At 43.0% G+C, this 23,608-nt stretch overlaps 1 protein-coding gene across 1 annotated transcript in view; it reads right to left on the reverse strand.

Moving 5' to 3' along the window:
• The window catches only part of Helb (DNA helicase B), a 30,672-nt gene extending 7,494 nt beyond the window's left edge, over positions 1-23,178 (reverse strand). The window contains exons 1-11 of the mRNA XM_055625999.1: positions 22,966-23,178; positions 21,166-21,579; positions 19,548-19,717; positions 16,605-17,483; positions 14,396-14,567; positions 13,107-13,248; positions 10,501-10,655; positions 7,298-7,379; positions 6,215-6,274; positions 4,952-5,156; positions 3,856-3,999 (exon numbers count right to left, since the gene is read on the reverse strand). Coding sequence (XP_055481974.1) covers positions 3,856-3,999; positions 4,952-5,156; positions 6,215-6,274; positions 7,298-7,379; positions 10,501-10,655; positions 13,107-13,248; positions 14,396-14,567; positions 16,605-17,483; positions 19,548-19,717; positions 21,166-21,579; positions 22,966-23,143 — 2,601 coding nt within the window. The 5' untranslated portion in view covers positions 23,144-23,178. The remainder of the gene's footprint in view (positions 1-3,855; positions 4,000-4,951; positions 5,157-6,214; positions 6,275-7,297; positions 7,380-10,500; positions 10,656-13,106; positions 13,249-14,395; positions 14,568-16,604; positions 17,484-19,547; positions 19,718-21,165; positions 21,580-22,965) is intronic.
• Positions 23,179-23,608: the final 430 nt, after the last annotated feature.

The following is a 23,608-nucleotide window of genomic DNA, read 5'->3' on the forward strand; positions in this document are numbered from 1 at the left end:
ATAGATAGATAGATAGATAGATAGATAGATAGATAGATAGATAGATAATGATGATGATGATGATGATGATGATGATGATGATGATGATGATGGATGGTAGGTAGATAGGTAGGTAGGTAGGTAGGAAGGTAGTTAGGGAAATATGTAGGTAGATAGATAGTTAAGTAGGTAGATAGGTAGACAGAGACAGAGATAAATATAAAGCCAGGCAGTTCCTAGATGTAACCTCAGAACCAATGAGACAAGACTCTTTCTGGGGTTCACTGCCTAGTCAGTCTGCCAGACTGTCAAGCTCCAGGTTTAGTTGGGGTCTCTACCTCAAAGAACATGTGGGGAGCTACTGAGGACACCTGACATACACCTCTGGCCTCCATACCTGTGTGCTCACACATCCATGGTGCATCTGATATATGCATGAACACACAGACATGTACCCAGACATGCGTATGTGCACATGCAAATATACGAGCATTTCTAAAGGGACACTATATATAAATGACTATATATTGTCAGAATTATATTTAAAAACAAGAACTCTGGTTGCCAAACACAAAGGCAACATAAGTATGTAACATGATACAAAGTATAAGGGTGGGGACATAGCTCCCAGGTAAAGGGCCTCCCTCACACATGAGAATGTGAGTTCAACCCCCAGAGACCATGTTTAAAATTCTAGCTGTGATGAGGCAGGAGGCAAAGACGGGCAAATCTCTGAAGCCTGATGAAGCTACTCTAACTCTAGCAAAATCAGGCCAATGAGAGACCCTGCGTCAGCAAAGACTGAAAAGCCCGGAGGAACTCCAGCTGAGGCGGTCCTCTGACCTCCATGCACAGGTATGCATGTGCTCTTGGACATACACATATACATGTATTTCTGCAAAGTATTAAAATGTCTCTAAACGGCTGCCCCGTGCATTGTTTCTTTTACTTCTGTATATTGTTACTACGTTATTTATTTCATCAACCCAAGGAAAAGAGAACAGCGAACCTTGGCTTGTAAGTGTTAACAAGCCAAGAATGATATAGGAAGCAAAACCTTCCGATGTCTCTCTCTAGGTAAGCACCGGAAAGCAGTCTGAGCCTTGGGGCTCCGTTCAGTCCATACACTTTGATGGCAGCATAACCACTAACCAGCAGATGAAAAAGCGCTGTGCACCGTGCTCCACACCTGCCCCACCAAAAGATGCGCAGTCAGGAGACAACAGAGACGAGGGCCAAGCAGCCTTTCACGGCGAGCTTGCTCATCTCCTTGGCCTAGGAGTCAGTTAGTCCTTCTCAGACGTGACCTTGTACGGTCCTCCACCAGGTCAACATTGCATGCAATGTTTACATCCCTTCAATTTTACATCCTGTTTTCCTATACATGCGGATGTCTACCTTAGCAGTTCTTATCTGCTTCTCAAATCTTCTCAAACATCAATAACATGGAGAAAAACAAACAAACAACAAACAACAAAATAGTCATGTCAGTCTCCTGTGTCCACCTGCTCCAATGCCTTCTCTTCACGGCAGCCGTGGTGGTATTTGTGCAGTGTGGGTCAGATCACACGGGACTCCCCTGGCTTCTGAGCTTCAAGGTGCTTCTGAGCCCTCTCACTTCTCCTGTGTGTGCTTCTTTTCCATTATTCCCACTGCACCCTGCACAAGGACTGTCTCTGTGGCCTCCACCTAGCAGGTTGCCCTTCAGTGCCGTACCATGGGCCAGTAAGCTACGAGAAGACGGGTCCCATCTACTTGGTCCCACATCTCTTTCTTCAGTGCTTTAATAAATGACTGTTGATGACAATTGAATGTAACTTATCCTGCATTAGCCTAGCATCTGCTGAGGCTGGTTCTGCACCCTTAGACACCCTTAACTCCGTCACCTGCTTCATGAAGCATTTCTGCTTAAATCTGCCTTGAATCATTAGAACCATCAAAATTCTTAAGTGCTATCTACTTAATTCTGTAGACTTCCATTCTATAGGTTATTCTACAGTTCAACTACTTATGTGAATGGCCAGAAGCTTTTGGTCCCCACTGCCCTAAGAACAAGACTCAAAGTCCTTACAGTGGTCTGTACACACTGCTCCAAAAGAAAGACAAGTCACATATGCAGTTAAAATTGTTCTGACAGTCATACTGAAAGGGAAACTTGTAACGATATATTTGGTTTTCTACAATGTATCCAAAGTGCTATCATTTTTACATGTAACCAACAACATCAAAAAAAACTAGTCATAGCAATCAGTTCTTTTTAAAAACATGTTCTCCTTTAGAAGATGTCTTTTTCTATTTGTGTTGGGGGTGGGATATTACGCAGGCAGCCATGAAAGGAAGAGGCACAGCCCCTGGGTTTGCAGGCACAGACAGTTGTGAGCTGCTTGGTGTGGGGGCAGAGAATCAACCATAACATCTGCAGGCACACAGTATTCTTAACCTCAACACCAAGCCATGGCTTCAGCCCAGTCACTCTCTTTTTAAAACCAAGTCCTTGAGATGGTCTGATTACTGTCCCTCTAAGCACAGATCAATTTGAATAATAAATCCTCATCAGAAACACTAACTTCAGTGCAAGTTTTGCAGACAAAACAGAAAATCTCACTGACTCTCAATACATACAAGGTTAGGAATGTTCTAGCAATGGTACAGAAATGGTAATTTCTTAATCCTGGCAAATATACTACTGTTATATAAAATATTGACATTGGAGAGAACTGGTGAAGGATACATGGGGATGCCCTGAGCTATTTCCATCTCTTCTCTAAATCTGTTGGTCTCAAATAATATTTAAAAAAAAAAATGTTTTTAAAGGAGTTGTTTATAAAATTGGAGGGAAAGCATAGAAAATTCATTCAAATTTATAATAAAAGAATAGCAAGGTACACCAACAAAGTTGATAAAGCCAAAAATAAACAAGATGTAAGATGACAGCCTTTGCTTAAACCTTGAAAGTGTAGGAAAATATATAGAAAAATACAGACATACAGACAGACAGATGACAAATAGAAACATAAAGACACACACACACACACACACACACACATATAATCTATATGAACAGAAATATATCAAACACAGGACAGAAGTCATTTCTTAGCAAGATGGGGTGTATGCCTGGGGATACTCAGGTACAAAATTTAAGTTGGGTAGGCTTGACTAAGAACTTCAGCAGTCAAATCATATTTTATTGAAATATCCCTAAAAATCAAAAAGAATGCACAAAAGATGCATAATAAGTAAAATGTCAAAGTTTCAAGATAGCAGTGAAGTCCATGGCAAGCCATGATGGAGAGTGAGGCTGGGAGGAAATGAAGGGGGAGGGTGTCCAGCTAACGTCTTAGTCCCTCAAGAAGGGGGCACTGAAGAGAAGAGAAAGTTTGTGTCTCTAGAGCATTTCCGGTGCCTTTGTGAACAGAAGCAAAGGCTACGGGAGTGAAGCCCAGAGACCCAACTGTCAGGTACCGGGTAAATCAGCTCTCAGGAAACTAACAAACAAAATAAATAACAATGAGATGGAAACTCAGACACAACTGAAAAATTAAAATGAATAACAGCAAAAATAATTTTTTTAAATGATGCAAGGCACTCTCGTTGCGGTAGGCGTGTAGTTAACTATGTCGACTTGACGGGCTCATGAGTAAGCCAGGAGACCTCTCTGGACACGTCTGTAAGGGAGTTTCCACATGGGGTTCACTGACTTGGGAATGACCACTGTAGATCTGGGTGACAGTCACTCAGTGGACCCCAGTACCCAGCATTCATCTCTCTGCTTCCCGACTATGCCTGCCATGCGACCAGCTACCTCACACACTGATGATAAAACTCACCAACACAAGCAGGCACTGAAGTAACTTTGTGAACACCCGCTCTCACCTGAAAGGTGTGAATAGTCCTTGCCCAGGCGTGTTTTATCTGACAGTTTGTCATCAGTTTGCTGAAGTCCACGATCACTTCCAAGCCAGCCTCGTTATTAATGGTCAAAAGTCTTTTTCTTTTGGAAGTTATAACGGTTAAATCCTGGGACCAAGACAAAGAAAACCTTGCATATATTCTCACATGCACACAGTAAAGATATTCTGGCTCGGGGGCGCAACATAAAGCACAAACATTATACACTGAAATCAGAATCTCCAGGTGCTTGGGGCTGAGACTGTAGTTGTAGCGCATGCGAACAGTGCTCGTCAGGCTCTTCCAATACCAGAATAGAACAACAACAGACAAAAAAATCTTGAAAAGGCTTAAAATCCATACTTAGTTCGATGACTTCACATTTAAATATTTCAATGAACATAGAGAGAAACTTCTGGTCCTTGGAACTCCACACACTTTCCCTCAGAGCCTTTCAGAATGTCTTAAGTTTGAGAGGCTATGTATGTAAGGAGGAAAATACTAACGTTTCTACACTGAAGCTTCTACTGAGGATGGCTGCACCTTCTCTTCCGTTACTCAGTCTTCCAACTTACTACAGAGACGTTTCCTTTTTACATCTTTCAGAAAAAGAAAATGTCAGGGGGCTAGAGAGATGGCTCAGAGGTTAAGAGCACTGGCTGCTCTTCCAGAGGTCCTGAGTTCAACTCCCAGCAACCACATGGTGGCTCCCAACCATGATGATGAGATCTGGTGCCCTCTTCTGGTGTCAAGGTGTACATCCAGACAGAACATTGTATACATAATAAATAAACAAACAAACAAATAAATAAATCTTTTAAAAAAGAACACATTAGAAAAAGCAATGCTTTCCAGCTCAACTATTCCTAATTATTCCATCACATTCTGAAATTAAGCCAGTCAAGACAACTGCTAAAAAAAACTACAAACCACTATTCAACCTGAATGAGGATGTATGAAAATTCCTAATCAAGAAATTTTGAATTAGAATGTCATCTCTGATATGATTAAATTCTGAATAGAATCTGGAGCTTTGAAAAAAAATCTCTAACTGGCAAACCTATTATTTTCTAAGACTTACCTTAGTTATGAAAAATATTTCCCCATTGCACAGTCGAATGCCACTTTCAAAATCCTGTTTGGTTTTAGCATCATCGTCAGGGGCATCTCCAAAGGCTTTCCCTTTGTCTTCCTGGTCATTGTCAGGAAGTAAATCTGAGAGGTATGCATTCCGGGTACAACAAATTTTATCACCAACCCCAAAGATGAGTTTCTTCTCATGGTCTCTGGGAAGTGATAACACATCATCATTAAAACCTGGAAACTTCCTGCTTCATTTTAGTTAGGTAGTAACTCTACCCCGAAGCTGATGGGAAATGATGTTCATACATCCTTGCATCATTTTATTCTCCAAAGGTCAAGAAGTCAAGATGTCATAGCTTTCACCTGTTTATTTTACACTCACCCCCTGTCACCTCAGACTCTCTTGGCATGGACCAGCATTAACTCTCTCAAGTAAGAAATGTTGGCGTGAATGCCCTGTTCCACCCACTTTCTAAACCGAATGCCTTATTTTTAATGCACATTCACCCTCTTTCCACACTCTCCAGTTTCAGGTCTTATGATATGTATAGCACTGCTCTGTGAAAACTGTAGCAGTGAATGGTGGCTTGTGCCAGTCACTGCAAAAGCACTATAGGTTTAGCTTTCATTCTGCTCCCACTCAACCCTTTATGAGACTCCTATGTAAGCAGTTTTGTTTGCACAAATAGGGAGATGAAATTACCTGACGAGAGCATATTTACAAGAACTACTATTACACGGGCCCATCCAAGCACCTTTTCAACCCACTGTCAGGCTGCCTAACACAGCTTTCTCGTGGCAGGAGTTCCTATATTTTACACAATCCCAGTGATGAGCATGTGCTGGCAAATACAAGACATATGAATCAACTTTTCTTGTGTAAGCACAGCAACTCTGCTACACCCCCGTTCCTCTGCTCACTTGCAAGACTGTTCTCCGCACACAGCCTGTTGTTCAGGCTCCTGGAAACATCATACACAGTCTTAGAAATTTTCCTTATTCTCTGTGTTGATCTTGAAGAAGTTGGAGGCTGCCAACTTGGACAACACGGAGAAATGATCATTCTCCCCTGTTCACCTTATTCTACTCACTGTCCACGTCAATTCCTAGTGACATATAATCCACTTAATTGAAGAGACCTTTATCCTTCACAAATTGGGGGAAACGTACGACTTTTGAACACATTGCCCTATCCATATAAATGCAAGAACAGCAAATCAAGGCACAACTGTCCCCTAAGTGTCCATCAGGGAACGCTCACCTGATGAGGTGTCCCGTGTAGTGCTTAGAGCAGCAATCATTGATGAGATCACAGTCTTGCCTGAAACACATGAAAATCAGAGTCACTTCAGTAATACATGTTACACAATTATACGCTGGGCCATGAAATTTTTTAATTGTTGTTGTTACACTGGGAGTAGAACTGAGGGTTCTGCCCTTCCTAGGCAAGCATGTTAGCACCCACACCCCTGTTGCAATAGGAGATCCCATGAGATGTTTCCAGAACTTCTAGAACTTTCTCTAGAAATTTTTCCCTCTTTATTGAGATAGGATTTCTTTGTGAAGTCCTAGCCATCCTGGAACTTGCTCTATAGACCATGCTGGCCTCAAACACAGAGATCCGCCTGCCTCTGCCTCCCAAGTGCTGAGATTAAAAGTGTGCACCACCACACCCAGCAGGGAAAAAAGAAGTATTTTATAAAATTTTAACCTTCTATCTGGGCACAGGGGTCTTTTATGAGACTGTTTCTCCAAACAAGGACCATGTATGGATGCAACCTAGAACCTCTGCTCAGATGTAGCCCTAGAGGAACAGGGACTGTTTCTGACATGAACTCAATGGCGGGCTCTTTGACCTCCTCCATCCCTCCCCGAGGGAGGAACAGCCCTGCTAGGCCACAGAGGAGGACTTTGCAGCCAGTCCTGGTGAGACCTGATAAGTTAGGGTCAGATGGAAGGGGAGGAGGTCCTCCCCTATCAGTGGACTTGGAAAGGGGCAGGGAGATGAGGGAGGGAGGGTGGGATTGGAAGGGAAAGAGGGAGCAGGATACAGCAGGGAAACAAAGTTAACAAACTGTAACTAATATTAAAAAAATTAAAATTAAAACATTTTAACCTTCATATAAAGTTTTGTTCTACTCATATTTCATGTGAGAATATGTTCACTGGATAGAAAACAGCCCTGCTTAGAATGCGTTGATGTGTCTAATGAAAAGATCCTTGGAAGCAACAGTGTAGATTAGTAATGAAAAATTACATGTATATCCCTAAATTCAATGTACATTAGGAAGTTATAAAGTTTAAAAGTTGGAGAAAGTGCATTAACACATTATAAATGTTTTACCTTCTAAATGCAATGAATTGTGATGTTTTTGCACTTTCAAAGTCCTTTCCTTGAAGCAAAGCTTTCACTGCAGAGTATAAATCTGGCAAAGAGAAAAAGGTTAACACAGGAAAAAATGTCAAATAATAATGCTATTCCTATGAAAAAAATTAGCTGGCAATTCCTACTAAGCAACCCAGGTAAAATATCTCAGCACATGAAACACAAGGTCACCATGGGAATGTCCACACCATCCTAGACATGAGCCATGGCAGTAGAAAGAACTTGAGAAAGGCTTAAGCCCCTGAGGGACTAGGGTAGTCAGACTTTGAAATTTATAAGCTTAAATGGTACACCATATAATCATGAAGTATTGCTATGCCCAGGGCTGATTCTTAGCTGGTGCATACCAGCTTGCAATACTGAGGTATTTCTACACTGGCTGAAAAGTGCCCACTAGCCTAACGCAACACACCCACCTTCACCCTAACTTTCTCTTTCCTCCCTTGCCCAGAGCTCCTACAATTTAGCCCACTAAACACTCAGCCCTGAAGGCAGGAAGAATTCTAGTGGTCTTCACGCCCTGCCAGTTAAGCAGTCTGGTCACTTGCTACGTTCATTTATGAGTATGAAGATGAAGGCTTGTAGAAGTCTTCTCCAAATGGGGCAGGTGGCTGGCTGCCTCTGGTTGAGCTCTGAGGATAGACTATGATGTCACCCACTTATAACTGTTCCTTTCACACTGTCCTGCTGACAAGCAGGTCACTTTTAGTCTCTCAGCACTTGTACCAAAAAAGCTAACATGTCTCAAATAAGAATAGTAATTGGAGTAGGGGGCTAGGAGTGTAACCCAATCAGTAGAGTGCTGGCCGGAAATGTTCAAGATGCTGGGTTCAACCCCTGGCACCACATGAAACCAGGCATGGTGGCGGACCCAAACTTGATCCCCACCAAAAGCTCAGAAGTTCAAGGACATATACTGAGATTGAGACTCGTCTGGTCTAGTGCTGGCAGGGAGGCAGAGGATAAGGAGTTCAAGGTCAGTCTCAGCTGTATAGCAAACTCTACAGCAGCCTAGGCAATGTGAGGCCCTGTCTCAAAAAAAAAAAAAAAATGGCGGGCAGGGAGTTAGGAACATTGCAGAATTTTGTGTATTGTCTGGTAGCACATGAATCATGGGGTACTATTGTCTGTTCTGGGAAGACAAAGTCAGCTGCTCACCACAACCTTCCCTGTATCTTAAGGAACAGAAGTTCCTCTCTAGAAAATAGCTGACCTCAGATTAACCCCAGTCAACCCTGGCTGGCCAGGACAGAAACTTGCAAAAGTCTCCCATTCTGCACTGCATTTGTTTGTTTGTTTGTTTTCTTTTCTGTCTTGCATATCCACATGCACTGGGCACTTTATTGAGTCTATAATACACATTTTAGCATCTCTGAAATTCTAGCCCAGTTATAGATTCTGTCTTGGGTCTCTGCACTTTGTAACAATGGGTACAACTTATTCAATAACTTATTAATGAAAAAGAAAGTGCTATTTGCCTCTCTAAGGAATATTTATCCAATTTTCTTAAGGAAAGGGCAAATTTTCCAGTAAAAAATAATAATTATTATTAAAACCAACAATCAGCTATGCTCTGCTAACACTCTGAAACAGACAACTTCTTTTTCTTTTAAAAATACATTCTCATGAGCTGGGAATGATACCATAGAGAATCCCACAACTTGGGAGGTGGAGACAAGAGGATTAGGAGTTCGAAGTCAGCGTGGACTATAGAATATCCTGCCTCACTCAAACCAAAAGTACATTCTCTTTAATATACAGAACAAGTACCAAGATAAACAATGCCTGAGAGAGAGAGTATGCGGAGCCACAAAGAAAACAAGCTATGAAAGCCTGTACCAGTTTTCTCCTCTGTCAGAGAACATCAGTTAACTAAGGTGTCCGAGAACAAACATTAGCTATCATATGCAATTAAAACCACCTTACACTTATGCATCTTATCCAACTTATGTGAAACTAAAATGAATGTTGGGATTAGACATGCACACAGTGGAAGACAGGCTTGGATGTTTCTTTGAAGCTCCACGCCAACTTGGTTTCCCAGGTGTGGTGAGGTGGCTAAGTACACAGGCTGTGTCTGCAAAAACCGTGGCAGCTAGAGTAGATTCTCAGAAGAATCATTTAAAGCACTACGAAACTCTCATACTCTTCTTAAAGTTTGCTAAGTCAGTTTTGAATCTAAATCAAGACCAAAAGAACCTTGCTACCATTCTGCTTCCACCTCTATTGCTGTGAAAAGATGCCAGAAGCAACGTAGGGGAAGAAGGAAGGAACGTGTCTAACTTACAGGACACATCCATCACTGAAGGAGGTCAGAGCAGAAACCCAAGCAGGATCCTGAAGCAGGCACACTGGAGGAATCCTGCTTGCTGGCTCACAGCGGCCACAGTAGGCAGGCCCTTCCACAGCAATGAATCATCAAGACAAACCCTGACAGACATGTCCACCAGCCAACTGATCTACGCTAGGCCGTCATCTGAGACAATTATATTCAAACATAATTATCTGCCATAACCAATTTAATAACATCTATTAGTACTTGTATAGTGATTCGTATTTCACAAGTGGTAAAGTGACTTGAGTCATGTGCTTACGGGGGAAGGCTCCTTCTCAACCCTGACAAGCTGATGTTTTAATGCCCAAAATTATGTGTGATGTTTATCTGTTTCACAGTAACCACAGTTTTACAAATGTACTCAAAAAACAATGAGAAGAAATTGTCATTAAGTGAAACTTAACTTTCTTTTTCCTGAAGAGACTTTGGACTGGCAGCATTCTGTAAACAAATCATTTCCAGCCACTTCAAGTATTTAATGAGAGTCCTTACACTGTGTCAAGAGCTTCCTCACAAACTTTTAGAGCAAGGGTTCTCAATCTGTGGGCATGAGCCCTTTGAGGGTCAAGTGACCTTTTCACAAGGGTTGCCTAAGACCATTTACATTATGATTCAAAACAGTAGCAAAATTACAGTTATGAAGTAGCAAAAAAAAAATAATAATAATAACAATTTTATGGTTGAGAATTCTTAAGCTGTTTCACTTCCGGTACTCCATTTTTCACTAGCAATACCTACCTTCAGCATCCAATAATAGAGAACTAGTCAGTTAATACCAGTATTACAAAAGTGAAACATTTATACACGATCCTACATTCACACTTACTAGACCGGTGACAGTCCTTAGACGGCTGAGAATTGCTGTCCTCTTCAGGAAGTCTCACAAAAATAAATGTCTTATCCTGAACGGAGATGGGCAAGGTAGGACTATCAGAGATATTTAGTTCCGCATCGAATTCTGGAAACTGGCGTCTGGAGATTCTTAAATAAAGAAAAAAAAATACATACATACACATATGCGTATATATATATAATATTATTATATATAATATTACCAGACAAAAGTGTCTTCATGTATGTTGCAGTCTAATGCCTTACAATGCCTGTTAGTGGATGACAGGAGGAAAGGGCACTGCAGGAATATATGGCAGTCAGTTCGTTTTATTACAAGAGACTAGAAATACTATGAGATTTCAGTATTATATTTAGCACTCACTTCCTCCTCCCACTACAAGCCAACTAAAAGAGTCAGAAAATAAATTATCATACAATGTGTTATGCACCATGCCGAGAACCAGACCACTAAATAGCACTTCCCAGGTGAGTACTCTGAGATGCAGTCAAATTTACTGCATTCCAAGGCCACTAGTGCAGAACCCAGTGGCCCGAGATGCAAAGTTCCATATCTCTACGTGTGTCGTAGCTCTATGTATGTTCTCTTTTCTGTGTAAGTCACCCTGCAGAGAATGGAGTTCTTTCCCTATGGTACCGCATGTTAAAGCATATGCACAGCCATGTTCTGTGTACTCTGTGCATGCTCTCATTTTCCCAGCTGAGTCAGGCACCCACGTGTCTGCTCGTTCTGCCTCACCATCTTTCTTCCTGCCAAGTATTTCCCAGCCAATCGTGTGGGGAAACACAGCAAGGTTCGGGTGCCTCATGGTAACAGGGCCCCTCGTGAGTTTTCTGATGAGGTCTGAGAACAGACCTCATAGAGGTGCCGAGGTAGAGTGCCCTTCTGCACCACCTTCAGCCATCTCCCAGGAAGCACGGAAAGGAAACGCGGAAGGAGTCGGTTGTTCTTGCTGCCAGGTTTAATTTGGAAGTTTCCAGCAATCAAGATAGATTTCCTATTTGGCTTGTGACCCAGGACATGGAAAGACATCCCCTGGCATGTCACAGAGATCCTTCAGTCCACAATACTGGAGGACAGTGATGAAATTAAAATGCTGACCAGAAGCACTGCTTAAATAAAAGGACACTGAACAAGTTGCTTGCTAAGAAAAGTACCTGAGTTTTACATGAAGTCAAATTCTAACTGAATAAGCTTTCACTTTCTCCAGGTTTGACAGACTGAAAGGATCTATCAAAACTGAGGCAGCAGCAGGAAAAGAATAATATAATTATCCAGGTGGTGGTGCCACACGCCTGCAATCCGAGAACTCAGGAGGCAGAGGCAGGCGGATCTATGAGTTTGAGGCCAGCCTTGTCTACAGAGCAAGTTCCAGGACAGCCACAGCTACACAGAGAAACCCTGCCTCAAAACAAAAAGAATATTATATATGTAACTCCATCATTCTTGAGGTTTTGACAAAAGTCCACATCAACTACCGGAAACCTACCAATCCCTACAGTTCCCTCTAGCCTATCCAGGGTGGGCAGGGACACATAAAAGTACATTTTCCTATGTTCAAGGTTCCAGTGACATACAACTGAGCAAATGTACAAACAGTGAAAACAGAGTTCATAAAAATGTGAAAACCGAAAATAAAATGTGACCCAGTGAATAAACCCATCTCTTAGTATTCCATGGACCCATTACACCTGCAGATTCTAATACCTTCTTAAGTCACAAAACACTAATAATCCTGATTCTCCAGCATGCTGAATATGCAGGAGCCCAAAGGCGTAGACAAACGCTGGGGAAAAGTACTCTTTCCACTCAGGACTGGATGCCTTGGGGGCCACCAGGACTCATCTCTGAGTCAAATCCTACACTTACTTTTTTCTTTGCTTTGGGCTTTCCTCCCACAGAAATTATCAGAAATTTCTTTTCCAATTCTCCTTTGAATGTAAGATTCATTTCTAAGCCTCTGCTGCCTTGGGCATAGTACAGACTCTAAGCTTAACACAACTTTAATTCCTGTACAGCTATCCCTGTGTGGCACCTGCAGGGGATGGCTGCAGAATCTTCCTATATAAGTGGACGTTCAAGTCCATATATAAAATAGCATAATAGTTTCATACAACCTATCCCACCTTCCTGTTTATTTTAAGTCATCAACAGATTATTTATGTACCTAGTGCAATGTAAAAGCCATAAAAACGATCACTACACGGTATGATTTAGGAAGTAACAAAGAATTTGTACATGTTCAATGCACATGCATATTTTTAAATGTTTTAATCTCTGGTTAGTCGTCTGCATGGATAATGAACCCACAGATACAGAGAACCAGATGTACATCCTTTTAAAACAAGAAATACATCCATTCTTAAATGTTAACAAGTTAATGCTGGGCCGGTAATGAAAGATACTATCTTTGTTTCCTAACTGTGGCAATAGGTATATGCTAAAAGGCCAGAACAGGCTCTTTATTAAGATATTGTAAACCACTGTACTAAATCATTTCAGTTCAAAGGCTTTAAAACAACAGCACTTTATACCTAATGCAGCAGAGATAAAAATACAGGAACTTCAACATATTATACCTTGTAGCATTGTCCACAATCAGCTGAGACTCTGTCCTGTGGTTGGTCTTTAGTTCAATGGCACACTGTCTGGGCCTAAGAGTCTCAAAAATATCCTGCAGCATGTTGCCAGGTTCAATACTGGGTAGCTGCCTAACATCACCTGAAGGGGTGGAAGCACAAAGAAGATTTTATTTAGCTAGGATTCTAAAGTGTGTAAATTATTTTTATTCTACTGACGGAGACATAGTATAATTGTAGACTTCTTGTAGCTTACAAAAGAGCCTCTGAAGCCTTTATTTAAAATTATTTAAGGATATTAAAATATCCTAGAAGGAATGGGGTTGAATATGATCAAAACACAATGTATGAAACTCCCCAAAACAAAAATGAGTTCTTAAATATAAATATTACAAATTAAGCTGCATATGACACAGAAATGTGTGTGAAAACATAATGAGGTGACGAAGTTTTCATCAATCTCCTTTTATAACTGTGACCCAAGAAAACCACCAGGAACATACATTTTAGAATATGTTTAAAAATCAGACCTCAGATACCTTGTATGTGGCCACTTACTCACTCTTTCTCAGTGTGTTACAGAACCTGGGGGAGCCGTGGCCTCAACTGCACAAAACAAGCCTGCTAAACATGAAGCGAACACGCTGGCTCTATGCAAAAGCAAATTCCTACCGCCTAATGACAGTGCTTTGGGCTACTGAAAAATTTAATATGATGCCACAAGCAAACTCTAGAGAAAAGAAAAATATATGCTGGGTGACAACTGGAAGACCGCTTAAGGCGTTAACAGAATCAGCTGCCTAAAAATAAATGGTTATTTACACACAATACCATTACAGTTAAAGCACAGAATCAATTGCACACTAAAACTCTCCAGAATCTAACAAAATCTCACCAGATTAAGAAGCTCGTGAGGCCTAATTTGAATTATTAGCTTAGAATCATAAAATCAAGGTAAAGCGGTCTGTAATTCAGACGTTTTTATCATTTCCAAATGATCTACACCCTGATGTATTCTGACTCGGACATTTTACTGTTTTAATAGCCATTTACCCAAGCAATCTGCAGAAACTTATCACACCCTGTCTCAATCATCCCAGCCTGCTGAGACGCCGGCCAGAAGACCCACCCAGGCTGGGAAGGACAGCAGTCAGGCTCAACTCAGTAGCTCCGCTATGGGCTGCGGGAAATGCTTCCCACCTCCAACAATCGGAAGCCTGGAGCGGCACCCACCACACAGCAGCTGCGGCGTTTTCACCCATGTGCACACACTCGGTGCGTTAACTCACCCAGGATTATAAGCTTAGAGAGTTTGGAGTGCTCACACAGTAACTCTAAAACTGATTTGAAGATTCCCACGGACACCAGGCTCCCTTCGTCCACAACCAGAACTCGAACTGTAGAGAATTTCCACGGCTTGTCCGCCTCGTTCTTCTTCCAGTGATAGAAGCTATAACTGACCTGTAAGTAAAAGTATGCATATTTTTAAAAAATCGGGCTAGAAATGAACAAGCTTACAAGTAAAGCTTACATCATGAGTGATGGGGATATAAAAACATTAAGAAGGAAGCGAAAAGAACTTACCATTTGTAGGGATGGATGGACAAAAGAAGATGAATTTTAAAAATCTTAGACTGTAGAAGGCTCAAACATTAAAAAAAAGAAAAAGAAAAAAGATTTCCCAGTGAGCTTTGAGTTTAACTTGATATATAAGCTTAAATAAAAGTTCCCTTGCAAAACTCAAGACTTCTCCCACTGTTCTGTATCAGAAAAATTTGTCTATTCCTTTTCACTCCCAATAAACCTCTTGGCTTTCTGAAATTTCTAATCCTTTCTCTTCTTACTAAGTTTTCTTTCAAGTATTCCAAACTTCTGACCACCACACTGGAATACTACAGCTACTAATCACAACAATTCAGCTAGCAACAGCTTTATGATAATCTTTTTAAAAATACAGATGATTTAAGGCGATAACGGCAAAATAGCAGTGTTAGAGCTTAAACTCCCTGTCTTAAGTTTACTGCCACTATTCTACAATACCCAGGTGTTCTCCTCACCTGAGCCCACACAAGCATTAGAGTTCTTCAGAACCAGCATCACAAGTCAGTTTGGGACTCTGCCCTTCAACACTGTTATCACCAGTAAAGAACTCACTCCTGCGACCCTATTAAATCATTTCAAATTTTTCTTATGTGGCCATTGGCCAGATGGAAGGGATGAAGAAGCATGACAGGGATCAAACTGCTCTGCTCCATGGAGCTTTCATTCGACAATAGGCGAATTTTGTTCCTCTATCTCCAGTGCTCCATGGAAAAGGGACACTTTTTGTAGCCAGTCCTCCGGAGAGATATGTAGGATGCAGGCAGTTAAGCTCAATCGTTAGGCACACACTTTGATTCCACCAACATTTGCTCATGACAAGAAGAACCCAGTGAAGGAAGCAGTCCACCACTTCACTTCCTGGGCCTGTGTCTATTCTCACTGCAAACTGGGATGCTCACAGATGGACTGTCCTGCATAGGACTGACCTGAATGATTAGCTACTACAGAACAAAGATGCAGGGGACACTTAAGAGGAACAGTAAGGCCCCAGCAGCCACGGGAGGTAAGCCCCAAGGAGAGTAACCAAAGCCTGGAGACGGGTACCGGAATACTGCCATAGATGATGTGATGGTGGAAACGGCCACCAGGTGACAAACGGGCAGCTCGAATACCTTGCAGACAGGTGATCCGCATCTCCAGCAGGACTGGATGAAGGAAGGAGACTGAATCGCTGTGTAGTTAAACTCGGCCCGCTGATTCTGAGTGTTAACAGGGAGGGTAGAGCGGCCAGGAAGGGTAACTTGTGTGCCTCCCAGAGCTTGAGACCCCTAGGCACCTCCTTCCCAGTGGGATTTCACCCACATCGTGACTGGGCTAATTCAAACAAAGCTGCAGAGAGCTGGAGAACTGGCAACAGCCACAGGACTGAGTCAGTCCATGCCTGGGGGAGACCGCAGCCCGGGACACAGCTTAGAGAAAACACCAAGGAGGAACTGCCCTTGCAGGATAGATCCAACATGGTCAGACAACAACCATTTCCGAACTGGGGGTAGGCTCTGGCGACAGCAAGGAAGAGGTTGAACTACATCACAGCTGAAATTAAACGGCATGAATACCAGCTTTGGGAGAGACAGCAGCAGGCAGAGCAGTGGAGGGGACGCCGTTTGCTCAGATATAGGAGCCCAGAGGTGCCAGCCAGCAAAGGCAGGAGCTGCTGGGAAGGTCAGACACAGTGGGAGGAAGGCATGGGAGGGGGCAGAACGAGACAGTAGAAACTAATAAAAATGTAAAAACCTCTTGGGTTGGGAGGGAGGCTTACAAACTCTTGAGTCTAGGAGCCTCTAAGTGCTTGCCTGGCATGCGCAAAAGATTAAAAAGCTGATTATTTCTGAATAAGGAGCAAAGACGCCTTCAGGGAAATGCTTTATCTACAGACAAAACTGTCCAAGGTTTTACCTGACACAGCGTGTAAGCTGGGAGCTCAGTCTTCTGCCTCAGCAAGCCAGCTGCTTTCCCTGTGGGCGCTGTGAGCAGAACCTCTATAGCCTTGTCCACCCCTGCTGGACTCTGCTTGGCAAACGCAAGCCATTCTTCAGAGGCATCCAGGTCCTGTTCGAAATCCTCACAGGCTTGCTGCACTTCTCTTTCCTCCAAGCGCTCCACGTGCTTGAAAAGTTGGCTAACAATGGTGGTCTTGCCACAGCCACCCTTCCCACTGAGGACGGTCACAGCCTTGGAACAGATCATTTCCAGCGCAGCCACCTGATCCTGATCCAGCGGGACGTCATTCACTTCCATGATCATCTCATGGTCACTATTGCTCCCCATGTGGTCGAGGCCAACCAGCCGGTCTAACACACTCTCATCCTGTTCTAACCCCGAGTTTTCTGGTTTATTTCCGTCTACTGCCTCAGGGCTTCCTGCCTCTTTGGACTTTCCTTTGCAAATGGAGGCCAGGACGTTCTTCACGTCCACTTTCAAATGCCACGGGGGTCTGTTCATCAGATAGCATATGGAGGAGGCGATGCCTTGCTCGGCCTGGTACAGTTCAGAAAGGAAGACATGGTCCCTCTCATAGGTCACCACGTGATTGATCCTCAGAAACTCCAGAGCCTGATCAGCTTCCTCGAAGGACATGCAGTCTGACAACCCTGAAGTCAGGTCTTTCGCTTCAACACACGTGTGCCCATCTTCTCTACACGTCTGCCTCAGCTTGCAATACATGACCAGGGCGTGCTTCTGCGGCGCAGTCATGAGCTGAAGCAGGGAGGGGCACTGACTGAAGGCAGCCCAGCTGGCCTCGCAGCGCAGAAGATTCAGCTCTCTGTAGGTTATCTGTAGGAAAAGAGTTCAGGAGGCCTCACACAACGTGTACACACCTGAAGTTGAAAATGTTATCTTAAACGTCTTCAAGCTCTAGAAACTATGTATTTCCACAACATTTGGCAAAAGGGTTACATTGCTAACACAGCACTGGGGTTTTGTTTTTTTTTTGTTTTTTACTGCTTTGGAGTTAGGCAGCTCTACAGTTTACAAAAGTCGTAGTTTTCAGTATCAAATGACACACTTGGCTTAACACACATATACACACATACAGGCATTCCCCTGATTTATTCTTTCCCAACCACATTGCATCCCTCATCCTTTCTTTAACTTTTAAAAAACCCTTTAAGATGCCAATTATTAAATCTCTCCTATGGACAAGAGCTTATGCCATCACTCTGACCCAGGCTTCTGTTCTTGTCTGTGGGAAGAACTGTAGCACACACTTACTCAATCAGCACAACTAAATCTGTGTTTATCATGTAGTATGTAGTAGGGTTCCCAGCAAAGAGGCATTCCGTGCTGACATCACTTTTGGAGGGGCCTTTGCATATCCTGGGAAGTGAACGGCTGCCTTATTTTCTTGGCTTGCTTGGTTTCCCGAGTGTCTACTGCTATAGGAGACACCTCACCATGTTACCTTTCATCTGCATTCTGTTCACCGAGACACCTTCCCGAGGCCTCCAGCCAAACTTTTTATGGATTGCCTAGCGTTCCCTCAAAAGCCAAATACTCAAGTCCCTACTGTCTCAGACCGTGACTTCATTTGGAGACCGGGCCTTTCAAAGAGGTAAGAAATGATAAATAAAAACATGATCCTATTGATACTATGAGAATGAGTCTTAAACTCCAAGATCTGATGCCCTTCGACGAAGGAAAACTTAGCATATAGAAGTTATGATTAACTTCCCCAGGTAGAACTCTTCCTGCAGAAAAGAACGGACACAAATAAGACTTCTAGATACTAACAGGGAGGGAGAGACCTGAGCCCTAACAAATGATTCATCACATGTCCATGTATAATTCCTACTTTATCTTCCTCCGCTGTCCCTAAGTCTAGAGGCCCTCTGAAGAAGGCCATCAAGGGCCACCGCTATTTTCTTGCTAGGATGGGAGGCAGTAATCACTTAATTCTCATACAGGAACATCATTAAACTCAATTGTGTTTTCACTTGGAAAACCACTTTCCAGCTACCAAGATTTAATGGTAGCGTTCTAGCACCATTCAGGCCTTCAAGTGGCACTTTCAACTCCTGCTCTCCGGCATATAAATATGGACACTTGCAAATGGTGTTATTGTTAGGACCAATGAAATGATGATGTGCACAACATATTTTATATGAAAGAGGTTTATTCGATGGAGATGGAGAGAGAGAGAAGGGGAGAACAAGACATGATGGGGGAAGGGAGGGGGCGAACTGACAGAGAAAGGGGAGAGAGCAGAAGAGTAACTGGGCAAGAAGGCAAGAGGGCAAGAGAGTGACAAAGTGGCAGGTTGATCCTTTTAAGGAGAAACTTAACCATGCCTGCCAGGTATGGCTACCTGGCGGGCGACACATGATGACGTCGTAAGTTGCTAGGCAACCCAGAAGCAGGCTACCTAAATACTAACAGTTATTATGCCAATAAACAAGCAAATAACAGCAGGATGGACCCTGAGACTTCTATCTTCAATACTGGGAAATGGGAGCCTGCACTGCAGGGTAGAATAGACTCAACAGATTCCGAAGAACTTTTGTCTTCAAAATGACTGACACAAATGAGAACTAGGTGACAGAAAAGCATGTTCTACTACATTACATTAGATGAAAGCTAACAATGATAGATAATGTGAATGGCACACATCTTGCTACTTTTATTTCTGTTTATTACTCAACTGACTTCATTATTTATTGACTTTACAGCTGTATCAGAATTACAGACCTAAGACATTTCTGATTACCTGTAAAACTCAACAGAAGAAATTCAACATTACATGCACATATACTCTCCACGGAAACGAATTCAAACTTTGCCAGCCTTGAAGAACTCTGCCTTACACAAGATTACGAAATGCTGAACAAGTGTTGTACTTACGCGCCTGAGGCCAAGCTTCCACGGCTCTGAACCCAGTATCTCCTCTATCTTTTGCAGAACCCCTTCAGATGACGAGCTGATGATCCTTGTAAAGTGTCGAGGAAAAAGTGTTGGAAGGAATTCTGTGATTTTGGGGAACCGCAAAGCTGTCATAACACTTATAAATGGGACTGCAGGGGATCAGGAAAGAAGGAATCAAAAAAAAAAAAAAAAAAATACACAAGTGAGCCCAGAAAGACAGACTGGGAGAATTCTCTCTTTTAGCACAATCAGCAGAAGACACCTAAAGGAAGGATTATATAACTTACCCAAACACTAAGAAAGCTAACAGAATAATTTCTACCAAGATGGTTTCTTCGTTATAAACACCTAACTTTCTATTATTATACACTGACTGTGTCTTTGTCTTTTCTTTTGTTTGCAACATAATCATGAAAATGAACACTGAATTTAAAACCAAGGGTAAACTCAAAACCAAGCACAAAAATAAATCATTTATACATTAACCTTTACAATTATATCCCCAAATGGAACTATGACTCTTTAGTCCTCAAAGTCATTATGATGTGATGCAAAATTCATTTTCTTTCACTAAGAAAGGAAATTCTTTCTGTATATGTATGTTCAGATAGAAAACCAAATGTTAACGCTAGTTTAAGTAATTTAGAATTGAAATATTTCTAAAATTCCAAAGCTTTCCTTTTTCTTCAGTCCTCTTATAAAGAAGAACAACTGAGTTCTATCTTAATGACTCAGGGTATTCTCCAGGCACCCAAAAGTCAAGAAACAGAATCACAATTTCCAGGCGAAAGAGCCAGGATCTTGAAGATCGCCATGTAGAATCCTTCCTTTTTGCAGTGGAGGAACTCCACAGGCAACATAATTGATTTCATCAAACTGACTTCAAAGAGGACCCAAGCATGCCCAAACTTCTGACACAGCAACATGTGGTCACCTAAAAAAGTTATATACTTAAAACCAAACAAATCCTTATTTATTTATTTGAGTCTCAAATAAATAGATAAACCTCATGGCTGTTTGCTTTTTTTTTTTTTTTTTTTTTGGATTTTGAGGCAGGGTTTCTCTTTGTAGCCCTGGCTGTCCTGGAACTCTCTCTCTGTAAACCAGGCTGGCCTCAAACTCAGAGATCCACCTGCCTCTGCCTCCCAAGTGCTGGGATTAAAGGCAGTGTAACCACCGCCCAGCTAAATATCACATCTTAAGTAAAGTTATTTCACCTTGGGCCACTAAGTTATCCCTGGCCAAGTGTGGCCTGCAGGCTATGGGCAGACTTTGTGTTCTTGATCTAAAATACCTGTGATAAATATTTGGGGCATTTTTTTTTAATAATCTAGAATATTTACCTATAAGAATCTGTGGGGATGGGATACAAGCCTAAATATACAACCCACTTATTTTTCATACACACCTTAAACACACAGGTTGAAAATACACTGTAAAATATATCAATAATTTTGTGGATAAGAGTTCATGCCTATGGAGCATTTCAGATTTTCTTATTGGCGATGCTCAATTTATCCTAAATGAACAGTTGAAGCACTCCAGTCATTGAATGCCCGGGGGACACAAAAATTCACCTTATTAAAATTATACTTACATGATTTTTCCATTTTCCTCTCATCTTCCGATAGCACACCCTGCTCGTTTTGCGTAGACTGTTCTTTATTTTTCTTCTCAGCTTCTCTGTGTCTGTAGAAATTTCTTAATGTTTCCCGAAGATTTTCAAAGTTCAGATTTTCATAGCTGGACACTTTATTTACCCATTTTAAAAATTCATCTATGCGCTCTGGGGAAAATCCACAGTCTTTAAGAAAAAGTGAGCAGATATGTTTCTGACCTGGCGGCGACATATCAGACTGTAAAAAGTATGATGGGAATCCTTGAACATGGTAGCTCTTGGACTGCGTGGGTTTTACCACCACCTGGACCTTCACTCGCCACCAGGGACCTCTGAGTGGGAAACGCCCGTACACAGTGCAGTTCTCTTTAGTATGTTCATCAGGAATAGAAACTAAAGGAGAGGGGGAAAAGATAACAGGAAATTTGCAAGTGTTCCCCAATATTTACCTCTCTCTAATGCCCTCACAGGAGTGCAGAGGCGGCACGCCATTCAGACACCCACCTGCTCTGCCTGCCTGTCTCCCTGTCTCCCTGTCTACAACAGGACACTGCTCCATCTATGCATTCTGGAGTTAAGCACAGTGCAAGCCACAGATCTGCTTTTCTTTTTTATAATTTTTTATGTATTATTTATTACAACTTATTCACTATGTATCCCAGGTGTGGCACCCTCTCTCGTCCCCTCCCAATCTCACCCTTCCCTCTTCTCCTATGCCCCTCCGCCAGTCCACTGATAGGGGCTGTACTCCTCCCGTTCCATCTGACCCTGGCTTATCAGGTCTCATCAGGACAGGCTGTGGCCTGGCAAGGAGCGCCCCCCCCCCCCCCCCAAGGAGGAGGTGATCAGGTATTTTCCAAACCCAGTCTACCCATCACAGTCACCTCAGCCAATACCAGCCTCTATGTAGGTCTTAAAGAATTTAGCATGGTGCCTCCCTTTGCAAAAAGCTGTTCAGCTCTCTCAACCATACTCGCCTCTCCTGGCCAGTTCCTATGGTTACTACAGAGCTCAGCTCACTTCTTCAGCAAAGCCTTGTCTGGATCGCATGAGTATCATTCTTCCGAGTGCTGGTATCCCTTCTAGGCACTGAACTGTGGTTACTTCTGTGATTCAAGAATGGCTGCCTAAGTCATGAGCGGTATTACCATGAGATGGTAACTTCATTTTCTCTCCCTGGGGTGTCCCAGTATCAAAGGCTTGGCCTGGATAGCCAGTTGCATTTCCATCAACATGTAATCCTAACAGTCCGTTGCCACACATGGTCAGCAGTTATTATTGTACTAGACCATGCAATACAATACGTGTGTATATATGCATATGAGTGTATGTGTGAATGTATGGACACACGCGTATGTCATGTGTATGTAAGTGTATGTATATGTGCGTGTGTAAACTTCTGTGCGTGTACATATATGAAGGTGAGTTCTTTGTGCGTGTGGCTGCTTTCTTAAAAGTTGCTAAAAAATAAGTCTGTCTTTTTCATTCAGACAGGGCACTGTAATAATTAAAAAGATTCTCCTTCTGGGTGGAAATACGGGAAACATATCCATTTCCTCGACTGTAAAACTATCTCCAACAACGGTTAACATTAGAATGAGATGTTTTATGTAAGAAAGCAAGCTCCACAGTCTGTGCTCCGAGCCACAGCCATCAGTAAGGTGACGGAGCCAGGCCTTGCCACAGATCTATCAACTGCAATGGATGCCGGGCGCCCGGCAATGAGAATCGAAACTACTCTGAACCTTGCCAACCCCGGCCCAGGCGATGCTCGCTCACCTCGGCTGCGCCCGGGAAGGCTGCCCGCCTTGATGCCCCCGCTGCAGAACTCCTCGGCATCCACAAACTCCGATTCCTGGTCCCCGTCATCCTCCTGCACACAGTCCTCCTCATCGGCCTTCTTATGCGGGTGCAGAGGGCCCAGCAGCTCGCGCAGCAAAACACACGGCCCAGCCATGTTCTGCCTTGGGAACTCAGCCCAAAATAACTCCACAAAACCCCGCGCGACGCCCAAGATTGCAACCAGCCAATCCGCTCCATCAGGGTATGACCGTTCCCTTCCGGGAACGCCCAGGAGGCAGGCGGAACGGGGGCGTGGTCTGATCGAGGCTCCGCCCCAAGTTTCCTGGGTAGGTGCACTCTCCCGCTGGTGCAGCCTCGGACTGGCAGCTGACGCTTTCAGAAAGGCTCTTTTCAGAACTGCGGGGCGTTTCCTGCGGCGAGGGAGACGGCGGTGCAAGGTCACGTCTCTTGGGCGCAGAGAACCCGGGAAAGCAAGGCATCTGCCACTCACCCTCCTAAAAGTAACATAGCGGAGGCCTCTGAAGACCTTGATGCACCACCCAAAACATGAGAGTGAAGCCCCATTCCAGAGAGCCTGGGGTCAGGGGCTCTGTGCCTCCTTACCCATGAAAGGGCCGCG

This window comes from Psammomys obesus, unplaced genomic scaffold, assembly GCF_907164565.1.
Source record: "Psammomys obesus unplaced genomic scaffold, mPsaObe1.curated_primary_1811, whole genome shotgun sequence".
NCBI classification, from domain to species: domain Eukaryota; kingdom Metazoa; phylum Chordata; class Mammalia; order Rodentia; family Muridae; genus Psammomys; species Psammomys obesus.